Source organism: Natator depressus, chromosome 2 (assembly GCF_965152275.1).
Source record: "Natator depressus isolate rNatDep1 chromosome 2, rNatDep2.hap1, whole genome shotgun sequence".
NCBI lineage: Eukaryota > Metazoa > Chordata > Testudines > Cheloniidae > Natator > Natator depressus.
This window is the reverse complement of record NC_134235.1, coordinates 183,704,953-183,725,739: the sequence shown is the minus strand read 5'-3', so window position 1 is coordinate 183,725,739 and position 20,787 is coordinate 183,704,953. Positions and strand designations below refer to the sequence as shown.

At 42.1% G+C, this 20,787-nt stretch overlaps 1 protein-coding gene across 2 annotated transcripts in view; it reads left to right on the top strand.

Moving 5' to 3' along the window:
- Positions 1 to 17,716, top strand: part of CTNNB1 (catenin beta 1) — a 32,413-nt gene extending 14,697 nt beyond the window's left edge. Inside the window, exons 2-16 of one of the 2 annotated variants that reach the window (XM_074945515.1) lie at positions 6,223 to 6,282; positions 6,838 to 7,065; positions 7,256 to 7,509; positions 7,604 to 7,842; positions 7,937 to 8,138; positions 8,476 to 8,620; positions 9,246 to 9,349; positions 9,437 to 9,775; positions 10,295 to 10,453; positions 11,374 to 11,493; positions 12,016 to 12,166; positions 12,254 to 12,375; positions 15,631 to 15,691; positions 16,489 to 16,708; positions 16,976 to 17,716. In XM_074945515.1, the coding sequence (XP_074801616.1) occupies positions 6,270 to 6,282; positions 6,838 to 7,065; positions 7,256 to 7,509; positions 7,604 to 7,842; positions 7,937 to 8,138; positions 8,476 to 8,620; positions 9,246 to 9,349; positions 9,437 to 9,775; positions 10,295 to 10,453; positions 11,374 to 11,493; positions 12,016 to 12,166; positions 12,254 to 12,375; positions 15,631 to 15,691; positions 16,489 to 16,697 (2,346 nt within the window). In that variant the 5' untranslated portion in view covers positions 6,223 to 6,269 and the 3' untranslated portion in view covers positions 16,698 to 16,708; positions 16,976 to 17,716. The remainder of the gene's footprint in view (positions 1 to 6,222; positions 6,283 to 6,837; positions 7,066 to 7,255; positions 7,510 to 7,603; positions 7,843 to 7,936; positions 8,139 to 8,475; positions 8,621 to 9,245; positions 9,350 to 9,436; positions 9,776 to 10,294; positions 10,454 to 11,373; positions 11,494 to 12,015; positions 12,167 to 12,253; positions 12,376 to 15,630; positions 15,692 to 16,488; positions 16,709 to 16,975) is intronic. The other variant, XM_074945516.1, reaches the window with a different exon arrangement.
- The last annotated feature ends 3,071 nt before the right edge of the window (positions 17,717 to 20,787 follow it).

Here is a 20,787-nt window from a genome sequence, read left to right as displayed (position 1 = left end):
CCACTCCTGTACTACCTTCTGATCAAAACTTTTTTTTTGGTAAGCTTAAAAATGCCTTTACACATTACATGGTATTAAGGACAGCTAGAAGTACACTGAATACTCTAGACTAAAGGAATTGCTTACATGGAATATAAACAGGGATATTGCACAAGGGCAGGAGAGCTTAGAGCTTTCAAGGTGTGGTACATCCTAGGAAACCCTGTAGTGTGAGAATGGTATGCATATGTCTCCTGTAGTCACAAAGTAAAACTGACTGGTCCTTTCATTGCTCAGACTGAGAAATAGTCTCATCAAGGAAATAAATGAAACTGAAGTCTCACCACCCTAATGTTAATCAAAGGCTTTCTTGAAAAAAGTTTGTGAATCAATGTCCTGTAACTCCTGATGGAACATACTACTTTGGACAACCAACAGAACATCACACTTGAAAAACTAGAACTTGTGAATATTCAGCACTTGGAATATGATAAGGTTATTGGGAAGAGCTACTAAAGAGCTTGCCTGTATGCTAGTGTTAAACTTGAACATGACACTAGCTATTAGTAGGAAATGCTGAAAGTTTTTGAGCGCTAAAACTTTGTACATACCCCTGAGCTTCATTTGCCACGAAACAGTGAAATGTCTGTACTCAGTGGCATCTGACATGAATAGACATTAGGTTTGAAGTAGCTGGTGGGAGCATCTGCTGTCCAAATGGGATCCATAGCAGTCCTGACTCTCTTGATGTAGAATGGCAACTTGTAGGATTGATTCACTGGTCGCTAAAATACCAGAGGAAAATAGGGGAAGAAGTAACCAGGAATAACTCTTTACCTGTGGAAGCATTCAAAACAGTTTGACACGTTCAGCTTCAGTTGTGGTGATTCTCTACACTCTGCATAGGAATGCATGCCACTTCCCTCTAAATTTTACATAGCAATTTGGGTTGCTAGAAAATATTTTCAGAATTGGATGTATAAAGAATGCACAGTAACTAGTTCAGCCAGCTGTGTGTCAGACCATTTATGTTGGTCCTGTATGGCTGAAACTTGGAAGCAAAGACTATTTAACAGCAGTGTGGTATGTAGAGCTGTATTAAGGATTCATAAGAATGGAGGGAACTTCCATATTGAAATGGCTGTCTTGTAGAGCAGTCAAAATAGAGCAAAACCATCATGCAATTTAGTAGATAGCAAGGACTTGAAGTTTTTTTTTTCTAAAACGGAACACTAACTAAAACAGAAAAGACTAAATCACTGCCTAGACTGTAGGATGGATATAGCTAAATCTCAAGCATTTAACTATTCAAACTGCAGGTCTGATCTTCCTTACCTTTATGCTCAAACTGTCAGCACCCTTGCTAGTTCAGCTTCCACTAAATGCAGTAACTGTGTGTCTTGTTAAGATGGACAAAGACCTAGATTTTGTTGTTCAGGCATTGCTGCTATTTCAGTGTGTAACTGATTTAGGAGTTTAAGCCCTCTTCCTAGGGATTTAGGTCTCTCAAATCAGTTGGGTGTTTGCAACTCTGAATTTAGCAATGCCTAAATACCTTTTTAAAAATCTAGGTTAAAATACCTGGCTTCACTTTTGACAAAACAATTAAAAGGGGGTATAGTACAAAAAGGATGTCAAAATTCTAGATACTAACATTACCATTAGTTTTTGTATGTAGAATTTTTCACTCAGCTCACTAATAACACTTTCTGCTTTAATTCAGCTGCTGTTGTCTCTTTTGCTTTAAAAAAAATTTTTTTTTACAGTAGTGTCTGGGGCAAACAAAAATGAGGCTTCATTGTGCTAGATGCTACAAACTGCCACAGAGCTGTTCATCTAAATCAGGGGTGGCCAACTTGTGGCTCCTTGTATAGGCACCAACTCTGGGGCTGGAGCTACAGGTGCTAACTTTCCAATGTACTGGGGGATGCTCACTGCTCAACCCCTGGCTTTGCCACAAGCTCCACCCCCACTCCATCCCTTCCTGCCTCCTCCTGAGTCTGCTGTGCCCTAGCTCCTCCCCACCCCACCCCCATCAGAGCCTCCTGCACACCACAAAACAGCTGATTGGGAGGGAAGGGGAAGTGGTGATTGGCAGGGGCTGCTGGTGGGTGGGAGGAGCTGATGTATTACTGTGACTTTTTGGCAATGTACATTGATAAATTCTGGCTTCTGCTCAGGTTGGCCACCCCTGATCTAAATGGACAAGACAAAGGGTAGGGGGAAAGAATCCATTGCTTTGTTTAAATGAAATATCACTGTTCCATGTCTATGAATTTGAGATTTTCAATAGTAAAGGTTAATCCATCCTGATTTTTGGAAGATGGGCTTCTAGTTCAAAACTTTCTTGCTGACTGGCAACATGCTACTGCTCAGAGGCAAACTTTTAAGGCCTTATCCATACTAAAAAGCAAAACCATGTTTCTGTAACTAGTTCATGATACTGATTTGGCCATTTAATAAACACTCTTCATGCAACAGTGCCCTAACAGCACAATGTAGTAAAATCAAGGTATCCTACCTCCCTGTTCCAATTCCACAGAGATAACTCAACTGGGCTGTGCCCTTAAGAGGCCTCTTCCTCCTACCATGCTGCTTAGCATTTGTAGATATGCATTCTAGGAAAAGATGGACAATAGCATCTCAGTGCTTCTGCAGGGGATAGTGCCTGGAGTTTAGTCAATGCCAAAGCAATACATGAGGTGGTGAACTGTGTCCTATCCCAGAGGTTTAATTAAAGACTCCTTTGCAGAAGCCAGGGTGGTAACTAGGCCATTGGCAGAGGATTGTTTGGGTAGCCTACGCTGCCAACAATGTCTTCATGCTAACTGCTGTAGATACTAACTACCAGCAATGTTCATGTCAATTTAACAGAACTGGGGGGCAGAGGGCTTACTGCTGCCTGACCTGTTGCCTCTAACTGTAGTTTAAACTAATGAAGAGTGGACAGTTCTGGGCTGAGCAGGTTATCTGATCTTGGCAGAAGAAATGCCATTCTGTACCAATTTCAAGCATGTGATATTCTTTCACCTATTAGTCTAGTTTATCTCCTGATACAAAGATGTTTTGGAGGAAGAAGTTGGGACAGATCTGCAACAAAGTAACTTAAAGATCTTGGGTAGAACACCTTGCTGCTGGCACATCTAGAAAACTAGTCTTAACTGCAACAAATGAGAGCTAGTTAAACTTTAGAAGTGATCAGCAAAATACATAATTTAATTATACTATACATTTATCTAGGCTTATGTAATATAAAATTCTAGCATGCACTCTACATTGCAGCCACCCGTCTTGCTTTTGCTTTCCAGAATCTTTAACTCCTTAGTTAAAATGAAATGGTAGGGACTCATTGCCTGGTAGTCAAAGGCTTACAGGTAATAAGTTGCCTCAATAAAACAGGCCCAACATACTGCAGCTGCTGACCACTAGTGACTGGTTAAATACATCCGTCAGCGGTTTTTCAAATCTTGAACATATTTCCTGATTGTTTACTTGTAGATGGTTTGACTTAGACCTCTGATCTATGCTAAACATTTTATTAGGCTTGTCCGTTTTCCAGATACTTTAACATATAGCTTCTATTTCTGAAGCTTCAACACTAAACTTGATTAGATGGAAAATGAGACTGTTGCTGGACTAGTCATTCAGGCTTAACTTGTATTTTAGTTTCTATTCTTGTCTTTTGGAAATAAGTCTGAACACCTACCAAAATGCCATGCAACATCAGAACAGTAGACTTCCTGTAAGAGAAGCTTTACTTTGGCTGGGGGATCTGGCAGAAAGCAGAGGCTGTGAAGCTCCCTTTTTGTGGGTGCTTTCTTGCATGCACTTGAAGGAACTTCAGCTTTATTCAATCTTTGTAAAATACTTTAGCAACAGTTGTCCAGGGAAGTTTTAAAATACAATCTTCACACCAAATGCAAAACAGAGGTAGCAGTTGATCAGAGGAAAGAAAAATGTATGGTGGTTTAGTGCTCATGTAGGTATCTCCAATGGCATAAATAAATCGCACTGCTTAGCAGTAATGAATATTTTAAAGCAAAATGCTTTCAAGAGTGTGTATTAAAATTAAGTTCTAAACATGGTCTACTTGCATCAAGGTTAATAGGGTGGAATTCCAGGAGCCAGTGAAGTTTTGAATAATTTAGGAGTAGTGTAGACTAGTGGCTCTCAACCAGGGGTCTGGGGGGGCCACAAGCAGGTCTGAGGGGGCCCACTGAGCAGTGCCCCAGCATTAGACTCGCTGGGGCCCAGGTTAGAAAGCTGAAGCCCCACCACATGGGGCTGAGGCCTTGAGCTCCACCACATGGGGCTGAAGCCAAAGCCTGAGCAGCTTAGATTCCCTCGGGCCCCTCTGGCATGGGGCCCCAGGCAGTTGCCCTGCTTGCTACTCCCCAGTGCAGGCCCTGGCTTTTATATGCAGAAAAGCAGTCGTTGAACTCCACAGGTGGGCTGTGGCGTTCTATAGCATGTTGGAAGGGGGGGTCTCAAAGAGAGGTTCAGAACCCATGGCGTAAGCTACCATTTATGGTTCCTGTGAATTGCATTGCTCTTTAGAAAAGTTGGTGCCGTGTTCAGTGTAATCACTTTTTGGTAACCAGCTGCTTAAGAGCTAATCTGTGTGTGTGTGTGTGTGTGTGGTTTTTTTACTAGTATAAAAGGAGGTCATATGTAAGGTTTCCTCACTTATATAATGTAAAAGATCTTTTTAGCCAAAAACTGGCTGAGTGGACTTAACTTTTTTTTAAACTGAATTTAAGATTAATAGGTCTGGCTATGCTTTAATCTTTCACTATTTGGACGGTGGTCCAAATAGAAGAGTGAAATATTCTCCTCTAATATTAAGGAGAAATGACAGCCCTATCTCTTGTGGCAAACTGAAGAAGTGTTCTAAGTAGCTTTACCCATATGAATAAGCTCTTTGGGGGGGAGGGGGGAAGGAATTCAGTTATTGACCACCTAATAAGTTTGTGTACACTTCAGGAATAGATGGCTGCCTGTCGAGTGGGGAAGCTAATCTAATTTTAAACTGGGGAATGGGGATTATGGAGCAGTACAAGCAGATATTACATACATTTTTACCATGCTAAACTCAACTAGTGAGTACTTTACCTGCATGTCTAGTTCATCTTCAGTCAACATTCCCTTCTTGACCTTGGGAATAGATGGGCTTAATGTTTCAAGCCTTGTTAGAATTTATGGGGTCTAGATCAAGAATTGTCTTGACTAACTTCAAAATGAGAATTTAAACATCAGTTTGTGATTCTTCAGCATTTAATTTTCATGCAAATTTCTTGTCTACTATCAAACTTGTTTTCACAGCAAACCAAATTGAGGTGGGGAGTGAGCAGTATAAATCTGTGTGCTACTCCAGTGGCACAAAGTAGGCTCGGACTTGGTTTAAATGATCAGTTGAGGATTCTGGAGTGGGGAAGTCTCTGGGTGGCCTAGGGATGCACTTAATGGCTTCTCTCCACCCATGGAATGGCAGGGAAAGATGGCCAGTGGGCCACTGGTAGCCTTGCATAATGATGATGGCTTACAGTGGGTCTATGCATTTTCCAGGTCTGTAGCCTTATCAGGGGTTAAGGCTCACATAGTGGCTCTAGGATCAGAGCTGGAAAGGTGTCCAAGTACTTCCCAGCCCCACCCAGCATGATGTTAATCTGGTTCCAGTTTATAGCTGAGGAATAGAGAAATGCAGAAAATGGTTTCAATGCTGTCTGTCCTCCATGCTTTTCCTCTTGGATTTTTAAGAAAGTAAATGTTTTGAGACTGCCAGCAAAAGCCTGGATGTGTATTCCCTGATGTTACCATTCCTAGATGAGAGGGATTGCTAATGAGTAATTGGCTGCATTGTATACAGGCTTGATGTGTCTCCTAACTTGTAGTCTCCTAACCTGTACGTTCTCAAACTGGGGGTTGGGACCCCTCAGGGGGTTGTGAGCTGTCAGCCTCCACCTCAAAGCCCATTTCACCTCCAGCATTTATAGTAGTGTTAACTATTTAAAAAAAAAAAATTAGGGGGGGGCAGGGTCACACTCCGGCTTGCCTTGCTTGAAGGGGTCACCACTACAAAAGTTTGAGAACCACTGTGTGTAGACTGAGATACAGCATTAACATGCTAGGCTGATCCCATAACTTGAACTCCTTTCTCTTACTGGAAACTAACCAAAGCTAGCAAGTTCCTAGTTCTTGACTTTTTGTTTTTTTGTTTGTTTTTTTGTTTTTTTTCTGGTTAAGGTCTCTGAAGTTCTGCAGGCTATAGTTCTGGGAGCCCAGCAAGGAACATGGCAACCCAAGGTATATCTAACAGACTGAACTTTGCTTGGCTCTGACAAATATTGTGGGGGCTTCTTAAGCGCTTAGCTCTTTTTTTTTTTTTTTTTTTTTCTTCTTCCCATTTAATCCCTCTGGGACTGTCTAACTGTTCCATCTACTGCTAAATATTTCATGCATGGAAAACTGCTCTTTAGGAAGAACATAAACCTGTAGACATGCATTCTTCTCAGTCAAGAAGTGCCAACAAGGTCCCTTCTTCCTCTTCTCTTCCCCCCCCCCTCCCCCCCCCCCCCCCAAAAAGGCATAAGACTGGTGAATTAATCCCTATATGTCCTGGATGCACCACCAGGAGTTCTGTTGCCCAGTTCTGTTGGGGTTGCCTGTTTCTGCTTAATGTTCTGCTTGGGTCTTGAGCTAACTGAACTGGCATAAAGTTAAAACCTCATAGTCTGAAGCAACTGTCTCTGCTCTTTCCAAATTAAATACAAAGTTGTAACAATTCATGCTGCATCTTCTTATGACTAAAATTTGCCTAATAAACAAGTGGTCTATATATTCAACACTGATTTCTTGCAGCTGACTTGATGGAATTGGATATGGCGATGGAGCCCGATAGAAAAGCAGCAGTCAGCCACTGGCAGCAGCAATCCTATCTTGACTCTGGTATCCACTCTGGTGCCACAACAACAGCTCCTTCTCTGAGTGGCAAGGGGAATCCTGAAGAGGATGATGTTGATACCACCCAAGTTTTGTATGAGTGGGAACAGGGGTTCTCTCAGTCCTTTACCCAGGAACAAGTAGCTGGTAAGGAAAATTTCCATTCTGTTGTATTAAATTGTTTGACTTGCAAACTGACACTCATCTAGTAAAGTCAAGATTGCTTAATTCTACAAATTTAAATACTAATTGGTGTCCCTTGTCTTGTTAGACTTCCTACTCTTTCTATTCTAGTTATCTGTCCAGTCTTAAGCAAAGTCTATTACCTCTGTTTCAGACATTGATGGACAATATGCAATGACTAGAGCACAGAGAGTGCGTGCAGCTATGTTCCCTGAAACACTGGATGAAGGCATGCAGATCCCTTCCACACAGTTTGATGCTGCTCATCCAACTAATGTGCAGCGCCTGGCTGAGCCATCCCAGATGTTAAAACATGCTGTTGTTAACTTGATAAATTATCAAGATGATGCAGAACTTGCAACTCGTGCCATCCCAGAACTGACCAAATTGTTGAATGATGAGGACCAGGTACATGTGTAGGCTCTAGGTTAATGTAGCCGATTTGCAGGGTGTCATTAAAATGACTAGCTAAAACTAAAAGCTTGCTTCATACTTTCTATAGGTGGTGGTGAACAAGGCTGCAGTTATGGTTCATCAGTTGTCCAAAAAGGAAGCCTCCCGCCATGCTATCATGCGCTCTCCTCAAATGGTATCTGCTATTGTGCGTACCATGCAAAATACAAATGATGTGGAAACAGCTCGTTGCACTGCAGGTACACTACACAACCTCTCACATCACCGTGAAGGATTGTTGGCCATCTTCAAATCGGGAGGCATTCCTGCTCTGGTTAAAATGCTTGGGTATGTGGACTACCATTGCAACACTTACCTGTATTTAATACTGATAGGTGTAGGTGCTCACTTACTTCCTTTGTTCTGTGTGGTTTTTTTTTAGTTCCCCAGTGGACTCCGTGCTGTTCTATGCTATAACTACTCTGCACAACCTCCTGTTGCATCAGGAAGGTGCCAAAATGGCTGTCCGTCTAGCTGGTGGGCTGCAGAAAATGGTTGCCTTGCTCAACAAGACAAACGTTAAATTCTTGGCCATCACAACAGATTGCCTTCAGATTTTAGCTTATGGCAATCAAGAAAGCAAGGTAAATGAATGCATCCAACTTTTTCGTGAGCAGATTCACTATTAACGGTCAGTCTCTGGGCTGTCAGACAGATATGACACTAGTGTCATATGGCAGATACTTGTCAAGAACCTTCTCCCTTCACATGTAGGGACCAACCACATCTAGAGGTGAAAAGATTTGCTTCAGCAAGGGTGCCAAACATTGTCTCCTAGAGTATAGGAAACAAACACTTAGAGGCCATTGAATGGCCATTATCCATCCAGGGTATTGCCCATGCATGTGTAGACTGAATGACCGTGGAAAGACTGGGTTTCATAACTTTCATCTTAACCTCTAAATAAAACTTCCTTTGCAGTTGATTATTCTGGCCAGTGGTGGACCCCAGGCTCTAGTAAACATAATGAGGACCTATACGTATGAGAAGCTACTATGGACCACAAGTAGAGTGCTGAAGGTGCTCTCAGTCTGCTCTAGTAACAAACCTGCTATTGTTGAAGCTGGTAAGTGTCCAGATTAGCTGTATCCATGCTAATGGCTGCATGTGTGTATTGTAGTCTAGTACCAATACATGCCATCCCACAAGGATCTGAATTGATGTTATGGAAAGATTTACACAAACTAAAAGTGTAAAATACCCCCCTCCCCCTTAGAAATTAGTAGCTTAAATTAGAGATGTAGCTCTTGTAGGGCCACCAACATAGCTGAATATGAGTAAACCCCGGTATAGCTTTGATTTCCCCACAGTTGCAAGACAAGTGTCCTACAATAAATGACTGAGTAGTCCATAATAACATACTATATGCTAGGAGTTAATTCGTCTGCCAGAATTAAAGTGGCTGAAGACTCATAGTTAAGTGTATGGACACTGTTTAATGAGACTTAAGACTTTTTTGTGTGGCAAACTCTTCACCGTTGCAGTATAGAAGTCTTCATTATGATGACGATGCTGGAGATATCTTGCAAAGTACGGAGTGCCGTCCATTACCTCTTAAGTTCAGGTGGATTTGAAGGTGCTCTCCATCTCATGAAGGCACTCAGCCCTTTGCAAGATCAGGATATACAGAACTACTGCCTCTGAAAGGCTGTAGGCTTAACACTGAAGAGTTAACTTGCATCTTGTTCTAGGTGGGATGCAGGCTTTGGGACTCCACCTTACAGATCCAAGCCAACGTCTTGTTCAGAACTGTCTTTGGACTCTCAGAAATCTTTCAGATGCTGCAACTAAGCAGGTAAGTGGTTCTGCTAGGGATCAAGAACAAAAGCAACACTAGTGGTGGTTGGTGGTAGTTTACAACGCTTTCTTTCCCTCTCTACAGGAGGGCATGGAAGGCCTTCTAGGAACACTTGTTCAGCTTCTAGGGTCAGATGATATCAATGTTGTAACCTGTGCAGCTGGCATCCTTTCTAACCTTACCTGCAACAACTATAAGAACAAGATGATGGTATGCCAAGTTGGTGGTATTGAGGCTCTTGTGCGCACTGTTCTTCGGGCTGGTGACCGGGAAGACATCACAGAACCTGCTATCTGTGCACTTCGTCACCTCACTAGTAGACATCAGGAAGCTGAGATGGCACAAAATGCAGTACGTCTTCACTATGGACTTCCAGTGGTGGTTAAACTCTTACACCCACCATCTCACTGGCCCCTGATCAAGGTAAACATAAATTTAAGATGGCACTTGTTGCATCTGTAGCAACATGTTTAGTGAAGTGAACAATGTATTAGTAGAATGTGGTGTATTCAACACTTGAGTTTTGAGATTGCTTTGAACCTTGTCTTCAAGTTCAGCTACAGGAGAACATCCAGGTAACCCATATCTAGGATGGGTGGGAAGACTAACCATAGGGTATGTCTAAACACTGACATTAAAGAGCTCTCCCAGCGCTGTAATAGAACCACCTCCGTGAAGGGAATAGATGCCAGGACTGGGAATGTGACTCCCAGTGCTGGAGCACTGTCTACGCTGCCACTTTACAGTGCTGAAACTTGCATCGCTCAGGGGTGCTTTTTAACACCCTGCTAAACAAAGTAAGTTTCAGTGTTGTAAGTGGCAATGTAGACAAGGCATTAAACAACTTGAAAATAGCTCTTGCAAGGATTTGCTTGCTACAACATCAGAATTAAGACTCACTGCTGTAGATTCTTAATTTTTTTTTTTTCTTCCCAATTGCAGGCTACTGTTGGCCTGATCCGCAATCTTGCTCTCTGTCCAGCCAATCATGCCCCCCTGCGTGAACAAGGTGCCATTCCAAGGCTAGTTCAGTTGCTGGTTAGAGCACATCAGGATACCCAGCGTCGCACATCTATGGGTGGAACACAACAGCAGTTTGTGGTACGTTACTAAGAGGTAGTGGCGAAACAAGACACTGTTGCAGGATGTTTTCCTCTTGGAAGTCAAGGCATGCTACTTATGTCTAAGCATAGCAGAAAATGGGGTTTTCTACAACCTTAAAATGACTTGCTGTAAATGTTAAGATTAATTCACTATTAATTAGTCTGTAACAGGCACCTACTTTCTGAGGTCCAACTAACATTTTGGACAGATCTGGATAAGTCATGTATACACTCGTGTACCCCTTGTCCGGAGTCTCCCCTAAAGCTGAGGATCTCTGGGGAGTCTGGGAGAGCCTGTTTAATTCATTTACTGAGCAAGAGATTCTTAGTGTAAGGTTATTAGGTGTAGACAGTGCACCTGTTTCCTAATCGGGGGAAGAGTAGAGTTTTTTCCAACAAACCAGAGGTAGGGACATCACCTACTACTCAACAATCTTGTCTTACCAGAACTATGCACACACATGCACCAAAATGAATCTGAAATGTTGAATAACATCACTGACCGGAATATGAACTTGAGTGCGCACTAAACACTTCTAGTGGTCAGAGAATCTTCAAGTTACAGAAGATCTGTCTATGCCTCTCCTCTTCCCCTGGCCCTCTATCCCTGTCCCCCTCCCAAGATAGGGGAATTAATGCACAAGTCAAGTAGCCTAGTAAGCTCACACCAGTAAGCCTGCTGTAACCAATAGATAGACCACAGACTGCATTAAGTGTGGAAATTAACTCTCAGTCTGGAGAGAGGAGTTGTCGTAGCACCTGCCAGTGCAACAAACTAAACGAAAGCATACTCAAACTTGTTGAGGCCCAGATGGCCCTCTTTAGACAATAACGCTACAACAAACTCAAATCCTAACAGTTTAAAATCTTCCACCTCTTAAAAGTACAGTACTAGCCTTTGTATATTTCCCTATATAGGAGGGTGTGCGTATGGAGGAGATAGTTGAAGGCTGTACTGGAGCCCTTCATATCCTTGCACGAGATGTTCACAATCGAATTGTAATCAGGGGTCTAAATACCATTCCACTATTTGTGCAGGTAAGTGATAACTTTTGAGAGTTGTCTTCCTGGCATGAAAAAAGCCTTAGGACATGAACTTTTAATGTTGTATCTGGCCCATCAATTCAGCATTATACTGATGAGCACAGATCAGTTGCCTGTGTGACTAAGGAAATGATCCCAGCACTCCTGACTAACAGGGAACCAAATATGTCCTGAGGGCTTCTATTAGGGTGGCATGGTGGCTGTGTTCTGCCAGAATACTCATTTTGTTCTGTTACCTGGCTCACCTCCCTTGAAGTGAACTTTGGCTCTGGAACTTGCCCTCTTGCAGTCTGCTAAAGGCAGCTTGCATCTCATCCTTGTCAAGATTTAGCTCAATATTGATATTAAGCTAGCTACTTATTGCTGGGGAAAGGAGGATGGCTTACCAAATTGGTTAGACCCCTTTGTTTAGTAGCACTAAAGTAGTTATCTCTAGCCTCTATTCTGTAGCTGTCCTCAAAATGGCATGTTTATCAAAGCCCAAACACTTATGCTCACGTTCTTGTGTGGTTATAGTTGCTGTATTCTCCCATTGAGAATATCCAGAGAGTAGCTGCAGGAGTACTCTGTGAACTGGCTCAAGATAAGGAGGCAGCTGAAGCCATTGAAGCCGAGGGAGCTACTGCTCCTCTAACAGAACTGCTTCACTCTAGAAATGAAGGTGTTGGTAAGTGGGGGGGGGGGGGGGGGGGAAGAGAGCTTAATCATTGAAATGGCAAGGGCTGTACCAAAATCTATTGCTTCCTTTCAATAGCAACATATGCAGCTGCAGTGTTGTTCAGAATGTCTGAGGATAAACCACAAGATTACAAGAAACGGCTTTCAGTTGAGTTGACGAGCTCTCTATTCAGAACTGAACCAATGGCTTGGAATGAGGTGAGTTATAGCATCGTTTTTTGTTCCTATTCCTATAAAAGCCTTCACTCCCGTGTGACCTTCCTGATGCCATCAGATTTTTCTCCCTTTCACTACTGGAGAGCCTTCTAGACTGTTCAGAGCCAGGCTGCATTTCCCCCATCTGAGCACAGCACATCCAAGAGCAGGCTGTGTTTTTGTTCTTGTTTTTAAAAGAAAAAAAGGCTTAAGTGTGTGTACTGTGGTGACCCTGTTTTTCCTCCTCAAGCTGGAATTGGTTCTCTCCTTTCCTTTCTTCCTCCCCAACTCCTTCCTCCCCCCCCATCAGATATCCAGAGTGACTTGGCCTGATCTCTCTCCTTCCTCCCCCTGCTCCCATCTCAATAAACACAAACTTGACCTAGTTATCATGGTATTTGTTGTTGTAACTGTTTCTTTTGAGAAACACTAATGAAGCAACTGACTCAGTCTTTGCTTCCCTAGGTATACCTTGAAGGGATATTGTCAGACCAGATTCTAAAGGCCTCTGTACGTGTGTGTGTGTGTTTAAAAAAAAAAAAAAAAAAAAAAAAACCTTTACCAGTTATGTAATTCCTTTCTTAGTCTATTCTGTATTGTGGTTTAGGTCAAGTAACTTCTTGGCAAAACTGCTTCTGCCAACTGTATAAGCTGCAACAATTTGGCCATGCTGGGCATACTTGTTGACTTTTTTTTTTAAAATGCACTGCCCCTAACAAGATGAAATTGCACAATAGATAGATCTGGTAATTAATGTAAAAATGTAGCTGTAGTTCTCCTCTTAAAACTGGTGTCTTCTGGATTATTCAGTTACAAAGGACTGAGACTTTGCGACTGAGCGCTCATAACGCGCATCATCTAAATAGTGTTACCAGTATAACAGTTTTACTCACACACATTCTCTATTTTAAAGGCTTTTGGCTGGTGTGCTTCAGAACAATAAGTGAGTGGTATGTTAAAGTTCCTTATTTTGGGGTTCTTCATGGCGGTACCTACTGCTAAGGCTGATTTTCCCCCAGTCTGGCACTTCGAGTGCAGAAGGTGGGGGCCCACAAGGACACTATAAAAATTAATGCTTGCCACTCCAGCCTTGTATTAAGCTGTAACCTTGAAAATTTTGGTGGCTTTTTTTTTCTGACCTTGGATTGGTAGATGCTGCCACCACCCAAGTGCAAAACCCCATCGAACCCAGGAAGGTGCATTTGGGAATTCCTTCCTGTGGGGTACCCTCAAGTCTTCCCCCACCCTGGAAGAGCTGAAAGGAAATCAGCTGTTGCCACCAGCTAATTAAACAATGTGCAAAAACCTCTTAGGACACACATCCAATTTTGTTTAAAAAAGAAGTAAATTTTAAAACAAAAGGAAGAAAATACATCTGGGAACTTAAGCTATTGCTAGATTTTTAAAAAGAGCAACTACATCCAGTGAAGTGAGTTGTAGCTCACGAAAGCTTATGCTCAAATTGGTTAGTCTCTAAGGTGCCACAAGTACTCCTTTTTCTTTTTACAATGGTTAAGCATCAATAATAGTTTCTTGAGGTCCAGCTTAAAGGTTATAAGCAAAACAAAAGCATCTGGGGTTAGCACAGAGGAGTCCACAAGCCATAAAGAAATTAGGAAGATGCAATCAGGTTTATCTTTTTTTTTAGACATTTCCTGATCTACTTAAATATCTGGGGTTTCAAATGAGTAGTTTCTAGGTATAACACAATGATTTTTGATACCTGGCCCCAAGGTATACAGTGCCCAATCTGAAGCAGTCTTGACTGTTTAAGGACAGGGGAGCATGAGTGGTCCTGAAGAAGCTCTGAAGGTTCTCGAGATGGTACTGCCCACAAGGCATTTTTTCAGAGCAATACAATGCCCAAGGCTGGAGCAAAGGAGAAACAACACTGAACCTGCAGTAAAGGAGATGCTTTATACTGTAGCTGCTCCTTACTGCTCCCTGTTGATCCCTCTGTAAGGAGAAGGGATAAAATCGGACAAAGCTCCTCTGACGCTGGTATAGGATAAACTTGAGTGGCCACTCAGGATCTTATTATGGATTAGAGCAGTGGTTCTCAAACTTTTTTTTCTTTTCATGGACCACTTTAAAAATTGCTGATGGTCTCGGACCGCTTAATCTTGCCAAATGTTTGTACTGTTGTAAAGCGCTTTGGATAAAAGCACTATATTTAAAAAGACCTTTTTTGTTATACCAATAAAAGCACACAACTCGTATTTTAATATCAGTCTTAACTTTCTAATGTGATGGATGTGCCCTCCTCCCTGACCACAGCAGCCCCTGAGTTGGGGCTCGGAGGGAGAGGGATGGGTCTCTCCCCGACAACTGCATCCCATATCTCTTCCTCCTTCTCACCACCCTCTCCTTACATATGCATTTTCTCCAGGGTCCAGGCATTCCCTCCATTCTGGTTGCCCTCCATTCTCTTGTGTGGCCATCCAGGCATGCATCTTAGAGGGAACTATCCATGGACCACCTGAATGGAGCTCACAGACCCGTTTGAGAATCTCTGGCTTAAACCACTGAATTATTACTACTTTAGTGAATAATAACCTTCTGTTTGCAGGACTCTCTAACCAAATACTATAAAATCTGCAGGTCATTGCATTCTTCTATAATGGGTATATTCATAGGTGGTCAAACAGTGTATGGTGTGGTGTGTGTGTGTGTGTGTTTTTTTTGTTTTGTTTTTTTTGCCGTTAAAGGTTATCTTCAGCATGGTCTGTACTTAAGCTGAGTTAGCTATGTTGCTAAGGGGTGTAGTGTTCCCCCCCACACCACTGACCACTGCAGTTATGCCAGCCTAAACCCTCAGTGTAGACATTGTCTCCATCAACCTTGGCTTTCTTGTGTTGACCTAGCCACTGTTGCTCAGGGAGATGGAGTTGCTACATAATGGAAGAATCCTTTCTGTTGCTGTAGTGTGAATCTACGCTGTGCAGAGTGCTGTGGCACCACTGTTATGCCACTAACTCCGTAGCATAGACAAGCCCTTATATGGCCCTCAAATTATAGGGCCTGTAAACTTTTTCTGGTTCTAAGCAAAACTGTGCTGTAGGATTTGTGGCAAACACAGGAGTGTCTGTCTGAAATCCAGCTTACAGGGAGATATCAGGTTGGTAAAACTCTAAACCTAAATATTGGGTCTAAAATTAAATAACTGCCTACATGTGGTACAACTCATGGATGAAAGCCTGTCACTGAAATTTTAACTCTCCCTCCTTTCTTGCTTTTCACACTCCACATCTTCTTTAGACTGCAGATCTTGGACTTGATATTGGTGCCCAGGGAGAGCCTCTTGGATACCGTCCAGATGGTATGTCTGTTCCATTTCCCTCATTTCGTAATAAACTTAAGCCTGGCTAAATTCAGTGCCTTTAAAAGAGAACTGCAAGTAATACAGGAGATGCCAGTTGAGAAAAGCAAATCAATCACTTCACTTCACTTCACTACTACAAATTGGCAGTCAGATGGGAAACTGCCATCTTGAATAGCAAGTAACTAGCTTTGCAACATTCTACGTCCTGTTCAGTTAGGAGTTGTATTATCTCTTAAACAGAAAATTGGTGGTCCTTGTGCTGGGGAGTCTCAATGAGCATCTTCTCTATGAAGAGTAACAACACTGGGTGTTTCTGAACATTCCCATTTACTCTAAATATGAATTAAATTGCAGTTTTCCTTTAAAACAAAGCATGGTGTTTTGTACCCTGGTAGTCTACAGCTTTGAAGAACGCTATCATGTCTTAAGGATTGTAAGCCATTTTGACTAGCAGCCTAAGAAGCAAATCTGCAGTTAGCAGGCTTGTTCTCTTGCAGTATTGCTGTGTTGGGTTTCAGTACTGTTTATGCAGACTACTGGCTTGGCTGGAATTTGCTCATGCTTTTGACTGCAGTATGCTTTGTATGCAGAGCCACACTGAAAGGCTGTCTCATTCAATCGGATGGGTATTAGACCAGGCAATAAATTTGTGTGTTCAGCTGGGCTGAACTAGAAGAAACTAGATGGCTACAACAATCTTCTCTATCCCTGATATTTGCAGCTTTTGATGCATCTAACATCTGTTAACATTCTGCTTTTTTCCCTCCCCCCCCTCTGCCACCCTTAACTCTTAGATCCTAGCTACCGTTCTTTCCACTCTGGCGGATATGGTCAGGATGCCTTGGGTATGGACCCTATGATGGAGCATGAAATGGGTGGCCACCACCCTGGTGCTGACTACCCAGTTGATGGGCTGCCAGATCTGGGACATGCCCAGGATCTTATGGATGGGCTGCCTCCAGGTGACAGTAATCAGTTGGCCTGGTTCGATACTGACCTGTAAATCGTCCTTAGGTAAGAAGCTCAAACTTGAATAAAACAACCTTCTGAACTGAGGACTTGGTTGGCAGGGAGGGAATGGCTTAAATGGGTCCAACTCCTATCAAAATACTGAACTTCGAGTATGTTGAAGCTCATACTTTCTGTGCACTTGAACTGACTCCTGCTGTGAAGTGTGGAAGTGATTAACTTCAGTGTCTTGTGCTCCAGCTTTATGCAATCTTAACATGTGGGCAAATAACTCTACAGCACTGACAGGTCCTTGTTTTTCTTCCTACACAGCTGTCTCGTCTGAATGAACTTGCATTGTGATTGGCCTGTAGCGTTGCTGAGAGGGCTCGAGGGGTGGGCTAGTATCTCAGAAAGTGCCTGACACACTAACCAAGCTGAGTTTCCTATGGGAACAATTGAAGTAAACTTTTTGTTCTGGTCCTTTTTGGTCGAGGAGTAATAATACAAATGGATTTTGGGAGTGACTCAGAAATGAAGAATGCACAAGAGAGAATCACAAGATGGAATTTATCAAACCTTAGCCTTGCTTGTTAAAAAAAATTATTTTTTTTTAAACCTCTGTAATGGTACTGACCTTGCTTGCTTTGAAAGTAGACTTTTCTTTTTGCTGTAACTGTTAGGATTTTTTTAAAGTCTCTTGTAGTGTTTAAGTTATAGTGAATATGCTACAGCAGTTTCTAACTTTTAAGGATTGAGTAATGGTGTAGAACACTAATTCATAATCACTAATTGTATTCTGAATAAAGTGTAACATTGTGTAGCCTTTTTGTATAAAAATAGAGAAATAGAAATGGTCCAATTAGTTTCCTTTTTAATATGCTTAAAATAAGCAGGTGGATCTATTTCATGTTTTTGATCAAAAACTTTATCTGGGATGTGTCTGGGTAGGGGCCAGTAAGAACTGTTGGTTTGGAACCTTGTATTGGACAGTTTACCAGTTGCCTTTTATCCCAAAGTTATTGTAGCCTGCTGTGACACAGATGCTTCATGAGCAAAAGCCGTTAAAGAATTAAAGTAAACTTTTAATTCACTCAGCTGTCTCAGATTATTTGAAATGGGAAATGTATAGCTTATATCTGCAGGGTGATTACCCCCCTGCCCCCCCCAAGTAACTTTCTACAGCAATTTGCGTATTTTGCACAGGAAGGGGTAGCATGGTACAAATCGAACAGGATTGAACTGCAGTCCAAAAATAAAGCAACTTCAGTAGTCTCTTCAGTTTAGAGGAACCGGTGCTGCAGGCCAAATCATGGAGATTTCTTCTTTTTAGCAGAATTAAGTCTAGAGTGACTAAGCAAACTATTTGCAGTACTCCCCTGAGTTAACTTACCACTGCTTACCAATCTTGATACTTAACACCATCAACCCTGAAACAAGTATCCAATCACCTCTGGCTTTAGTGGGTTTAATTGCTTTGCTCTAGCAAATGGAATATGTAATTCTTCATGTGCTCAGTATTACAAAGGTACAATGCTGCTAAATGAACTGAGCCTGTGTCAAGTCTAAACTTAAGGACCAGCCCCACAAACATTTGGCCTGTGCCTAAAACCTGGCTTGCCATATTTCAGAGAATATAGACCACCTACACCAAGAAGCAAGTATCATCTAATAGGGATATTCTTAATTCTGCATGAAAAAAAAATTCATGAACTGTAGAATACAAGTCTTTCATTCAAGGGAAGAGAGCTGTGGCCTAATTATGCCTCTGCCTTGATCTGAATTTAGATATCTGCTTCCTCTGAGGATAGAGCTACTTGCTCCACTAAAGTTTTTGTTACAGATTTCAGTTAACTTTTCTATGTAAATATTTTTCAAACAAAGCTGGCAGTAAAATACCTTTGAAATATTTTCCTATCAGATGCCTTGCACTATTGCAACTGGCTGTGTCCTTTGCTATCCTGTCAATTCTCACAATCGGGCACCACTCCCATCTACAGCACACACGAAACCCCACTCCCCCCCACTGCCTGAAGTGTGTACTTGTTGCATTTTTCCCTTCCCATTGTGGAGTCAGCAAAATAAGTTTACACTAAACACCTCCCATCTTGCTTAGGGTACAGAAAGTTGGATCAGATCTTACCCAAGCACCTGTAGTCATAAACCTGTGAGTCACTCTTACTAAGGGTATGCATCCTCCCCTACAAGTGAGTTAAGTGTAAACTGCTGCCTGCTCTACTCATTTTAATTAAAGCTAGAGCTTAGGCTACTACCTGTACAGGTAGTAAGCTTGCTTTTGATTGGATGGGTAGTTTAATTACAAGCTACTGGAGCACACTTCTCCCAGAGCCATGGATGGAAACACACACACACACTTACTGTAGAGTATAACATGCTGCAAAATGACAAGGGGGCTAGCAAGCCCATAGCTGAGGGACAAGTGTAAGCTAAGGTGTTTGCAGGGTTTCACCCCATAGTCTGCCATTGACCTAAACTGAGGGATGGTGGTTTTAAAAAAAAAAGTCCTCTCATTCCTTTCTTAAAACTAACTAGTCTGTCAACACTTTTCAGGGGTAATCTGCAGAGGATGTATGTTACACAAAGGGGATGTTTGTGACCGCTTTCTGTGTGAGTCTAGCTCTTTAACACAAGCTGTGAAAGCTTGTGCCTTTCACAGTGGATGCCTTCAAGGCCTTGTCAAGAGGGCAGCTGTCACCTACTGGTAGGTTGAGATGTATAATTTATCCACTGTCAGGAAAGGGACACAGTAGTAGGCAGACCTGCTGAGGGAATGCTGGTATTGCAGCCACTCAGGACTGTTTCCAGAAATCCATGAGAGGTAATATTTTGAACAGATTTCCTCCAGTTGACTGCAATTAAATATGAAGGGTTGCTGTTGGCAACTTACTTTTAAGCAGCGATAAAACAGGCAATTTCCTGAAGAATGTTACTACCTATTACCCCATGTAGGGGGTCAGGATATGCTTCAGTGTCACAATTTCTCTGATTCCTGGTAGCTACAGCTCCTGTGAAGGTAGCAAGCCCGCCTCTGAGGTATGCTAAAGGAGATGTATATATTTAAAAAGGTGGGGTCAACTAGCAAGCTGCATTTAAGGTTGCATCAGGACCTGCTCTAAAACCATGGAAATTAGGAGTCAAACCCTGCGGTTGGAAGCATCTAGTCCAGGCTTCAGCAGTAAAACAACTCAATATGATTGAGATGAAGAAAAAAGCCATTCCTTCGAGCCCTAGCTTGCCGTCACCACCTTGACAACACACTTGAGCCTGCAGAGGCAGCAAACTTGAGCCCAGTGCACATTAGTGTAAGGTCTGATCAGATGGTTTGAAAATAACCTTTTCTATAGAATCTTTTAATACCCATCTAAAATAGCATAGGTTAAAAAAACTCTAGGGTTCATTCTAGTAAATCAGTTACACTAAAGTGACAAACACAAGAGAAATCAGCATAAATTCAGGAGCTGCCCAGTGAAACATAATAGGTACCTAACAAGACAGTTTTTCAAGTGCTAGCCACTTAATGCAACCTATACACGTCATGGCAGCCTGCTAGGGCATGGATGCATACCTGTTAGTTAGAACACAAGGCTGGGCTTCAACTGTACTTTCACTAGTTTAAGGATACCCTGTAAGTCACTGGGAATGGCATAGACCAGTGAAGCACTCTGGCTAGCTATTCAGTCAGTAGTCACCATGTACCTTTTGAAGGACTCCCAGTCACTTAAATAGGAACTAGACTAAAAACAAATCTAGTGACTTACACAACATTCTTAACAGTTCCTGCCATTGTAAACAAGCTATTGTTAATTAAAAAGAAGTGATTGCAATGTGTATGGTGTGATACTTGCACTGATCTTTCCATGTCTAACTCAGAGAATTTCAAAGCCCAAGAAACAATATCCGTATGGGAACTGCTAATGTAAACAATCGCTAGCAAGCTGCAATGCCTTATCTAAATTCAGTAGCTGTCCTACTGCTTTACTTTTGCAGGCAAATGTCAGAGTAGGCATTTAACCCTTCTGTGAAATTAGTGCTAATTTTGTAATGTTATAATCATTACTGTGGCAAATGTGTCAAAAGGAGCACAACTTTGTGGAAAAATTAAGTAGGAGAGTGAGGGAGGTAGC